Genomic DNA, 3991 nt, shown 5'->3' with positions numbered 1-3991 from the left:
CACGAGAGAACAAAGTAGCAGTGATTCATAAACGTATCTACCACCTTAATAATTGTAGTTTGGTTGCTAGGGAGGGTATTGTCTTTACATATATAATGGGTTGTGATGAAAGTTCATGGTTTGACCGTCGAAACTGATCGCCAGCGCCAATGTCAACATTTTCTTTTTGATTTTTCACTTCAACGATCTATTGAAATTGAGATATAGACTCAATAAACCAGTTTATTCAAGGTATACTAAATGCCTGAAACATAAATAGTTACACAAATTGTGTATTTACTGAGCGTCATAGACCTGAAACGTCATTCTTCTTCTTCTTAAAATGGCGAAAATCACAACCCAATGTTTCCTATGTGCAGAATGAGCACCAGCTGAATATCACCAGCTGGATCTACTAACACACACTATTGTATGATAATCAAAACACATTCTTAACAATGTGTTCACTTCATTCATACGTGTTATGTGCGCGCGTAGATGACGTTAACGTAGAAACGCACTGTGTGTAGGTTGTCTTTGAATTGTTTACAATACAAAGTGTTATTGTTTGTACACCAACTTTTAGCAATTGTATTGTATGTTACATGGTTGCTCTGAACATTAACACTAATGCTTATAGAGTGTATAAAGTGATTATTCTTACCCTTTTTGTGAGTTCCGTGTAGGGATGACAATTTAATTTTATTTCTAAAGATACAGCTATCAAAAATTAGTTAATATCACATTTTTGTTTTTTGTAGGATCTGATATTTCTAGTCCCACAGACTCTGACAGCTGTTATATTGAATGAAATATTTGAATTTTTTCCCAGTCGAAATTTTTGTCGCACACATGTAACGACCAGTTTACTGGGATACAAACCAAAAAACCATTCAATATCAAGATCAAGACTGTCAAATCTGTGGATCCAGAAATTATGTAAAGTCGGAGCATTATAATTTGATCGATTCTACTCATTTAATTCATTTTTAAATAATTGTAGTTTTCGAAGAAATCATTTCGAAAACATTACAGTATAAAAGCTTAGAAGCGTGCATTTGAACGGATTACCCGCAGGTATACCGCGAGTAAACAGCTCTAATGCGCATGTGTAAGCTTTTATACTGTAATGTTTTCGAAATGATTTCTTGAAAAACTACAATTATTTAAAAATGAATAGAAGCGATCAAATTATAATGCTTCGACCTTAGAATCTGTTGAAAACGAAAATGTGATATAAAGAAAAAAAATTTAAGTGTAGGTCAGTAATGCAATAACCAAAATAAGCTTATGTTTCCATTCACTTAGATACCACATATTGCTAACCCACAAAATCCAAAAATAAACATAAATATTGTTAGTGACTTCGTGCATGACACGTGCCACGCACACATTTTCTATATGACACGCGCAGGGGCGGATTACCCTATGGGAAATTCGGTACCGTGCCCATGGCGCTGGAGAAATTCGTGCACCATACAAATTTAAAAAAAAAATATATATATACGACAGCAGTTAGGAGAATCAAAATTACCGCCCCTAATTTAGTACATTCTTCGATTTCGTTAATTTCGTTTGAAATGTATTAATCTTGTACGATCTTTCAATTATATACATGCTTTCTGTAGTCAACATGTCACCTCTTGTTGTGTAACTTTAAGTTTTTGAGTGACAATTGGCAGAAGAAAACGGTACCAAGTTTAAACATTTTTTTATGTAATTGGTATCCTAAGAAAATGTTTTTAATTTAGCCAATTTATTCGACCACATCATCAACGACCCATCCAAGTGGAATGTTAGCGATTCGAATTTCGTTTCGAATTTCCTTAAAAACACGGAAGTGCAAAGTCCGACTGATTTGGATTTTTCACGGTCCAAAAGATGCATAAACGGAATAAACCGAAGTTGCACACAAACGCTTTTCTTTAAAAAAAAAGAAAAACGGATAAATTCAACAACGAACGTGTATATTGTTAAACGAAAGTTTGGGAAAGATCTTCTGCACGTATTGTGCATTATTTGCTGTGAAACGAAGTGGATTGTTTGTTGTTGGCTTCGATGATTGGAAACATCCAAATAGAATTTGTGAACACGAAACTTCTAAGGATCACTGCGAAGCTGCTTATGTTTTCACAAAACGTATGATCGAAATTGCCCATGTAGACACAGATCTAGTGCAGCAAACTATCACCGAACAGAAATATTGGGCAGAAATTTTGAAGCGCATTCTATCTGCTATTGGCTTTCTCTCCAGTCGTGGGATACCGTTTCGAGACAAAAACGAGCTGCTGGGTAACAGTCACAATGGCAATTACTTAGGTGTATTGGAATTGCTTGCTGAGTGGGATCCATTTTTAAAATCTCACTTGGAAAAATTCGGCAATAAAGGACGAGGCAACACATCGTACATGTCGTCGACTATTTGCAACGAATTCATTGAACTTTTGGCTACAGAATTGCGATCAAAAATCCTGGAAGAGATTAAGTACAGCAAGTACTTTTCGTTGATTGTTGATTCCACCCCCGACGTCGCTCATATTGATCAATTAACGATTGTCGTACGATATGTGAACGAAAAGGGAATTCCTGTTGAACGATTTTTGGCATTTTTGGAAAATGTGGGTCACAAAGGAATTGAAATGGTTGACACCATCGTCAATTTTTTGCAAAGTTCCGGGTTGATCATTTTAGACTGCAGAGGTCAGTCGTACGATAATGCGAAAAATATGTCAGGCATATACCAAGGTGTACAAACACGAATTATCGGAATGAATCCTCTGGCTGTGTACGTACCGTGCAGCGCGCATTCATTGAATTTAGTTTTGGAGCATGCAGCTGCCGGCACTCAAGAAATCGTGAGATTTTTTATGTTCATCCAAAACATCTACGTTTTCTTTTCGAAATCAACGCGAAGGGACATTCTGAACAACCATTTAAAGATTGATCTTGAAAAAAGAAAGCAAAAAGATCCTAAAATTCGTCAGCTGTTTCCGAAGCGGTTGAGCGACACTCGTTGGTCAGCACGTGATGATGCGTGTCGTGCATTGAAAACGGGTTATGCAGCGTTTCCCGCGGCTTTGATGGAAATCTTCAATAATCCTGACGAAAAAAAGGTAGGGAAACTATCCTGACCCTTAATTCTCTCACTTCAGTTTAATAACAATTTGCATACGATAGAACTTCATCATTCCTTTTCTCTCGCCGATTTCAGATTTCTCAAGTTGAGGCTGAGTCGTTGTACAAAAATTTCTACAAATTGGAGACAGCGATTCTACTGGAGTTTTGGAGCAATATTCTTCATAAGGCGAATGGTGTTAGTAAATCGTTGCAAAATCTTGAAATCGACATTCGAACTGCAGTTTACACGTATAAGTCGCTTACGAGTTATATTCAGAACTTGAGAAGTGAGAAGTTGTTCAGTGAGTTTGAAGAAAATTCTAAAATTCTGATTCAAAGTTGCCCAGATTGGGAATAGGAAAACGATATACTGTCGTACAACTGTTATAACAAAAGGAAAAGAGGTCGAAGCACTAGGTACGATAGTGGAAATTGTCCGGATACATTCTTTGACGATTCTAAAAACTGCAGAGTAAACATTTTCTACGCGACATTGGACATTCTAACAACTGAACTGCAATCCAGGGCGGAATCGTACGAAACGAGCCATCAGAACAGTCGGAGCGTTTGCTGCGACTGAGCCCCGTACAAACCCGTATATCTATTGCGTACGTGACCCTAGTGCGTCTGTCACCCTACTTTGACCGTAAGCCTATGCGCCGGTTAAAGTAAAATTATTATGTAATGTGTACATTTTAGAAATTGCGCATAGCGCAATTACGAAGCCCCGTACGACGTTCCTTTCAAATAAAACAAAAATTTCAAATAGCCCTAAAATTTTAATTTATTGAGTATAAATACACATAGGGCCTAGTATCGGCCTCAGTCCGAGGACCCAAATTTAATTTTTTTTCAACAACATTCTATTCGGCCTTTGATTACCTTCCAAATGAAA

At 37.0% G+C, this 3991-nt stretch overlaps 1 protein-coding gene across 1 annotated transcript; it reads left to right on the top strand.

The window, feature by feature from the left end:
- Positions 1-2661: 2661 nt before the first annotated feature.
- Positions 2662-3632, top strand: LOC119081987. The gene is made up of 2 exons (XM_037191308.1): positions 2662-3092; positions 3191-3632. Exons 1-2 carry the CDS (start codon positions 2706-2708, stop codon positions 3452-3454), a joined length of 651 nt encoding a protein of 216 aa, XP_037047203.1. The 5' UTR covers positions 2662-2705; the 3' UTR covers positions 3455-3632.
- The last annotated feature ends 359 nt before the right edge of the window (positions 3633-3991 follow it).

The sequence above is a fragment of the Bradysia coprophila genome, unplaced genomic scaffold (genome assembly GCF_014529535.1).
Source record: "Bradysia coprophila strain Holo2 unplaced genomic scaffold, BU_Bcop_v1 contig_373, whole genome shotgun sequence".
NCBI classification, from domain to species: domain Eukaryota; kingdom Metazoa; phylum Arthropoda; class Insecta; order Diptera; family Sciaridae; genus Bradysia; species Bradysia coprophila.
This window is presented reverse-complemented; position numbering and strand designations above follow the sequence as displayed.

What these genes read in the sequence shown, in the direction of transcription:
- LOC119081987 (XM_037191308.1), top strand. Translation starts at nt 2,706, where the DNA reads ATGTCAGGCATATACCAAGGTGTACAAACACGAATTATCGGAATGAAT. An exon ending in ATAATCCTGACGAAAAAAAG is followed by an intron (nt 3,093 to 3,190) that starts GTAGGGAAACTA and finishes CGCCGATTTCAG; the next exon opens with ATTTCTCAAGTTGAGGCTGA.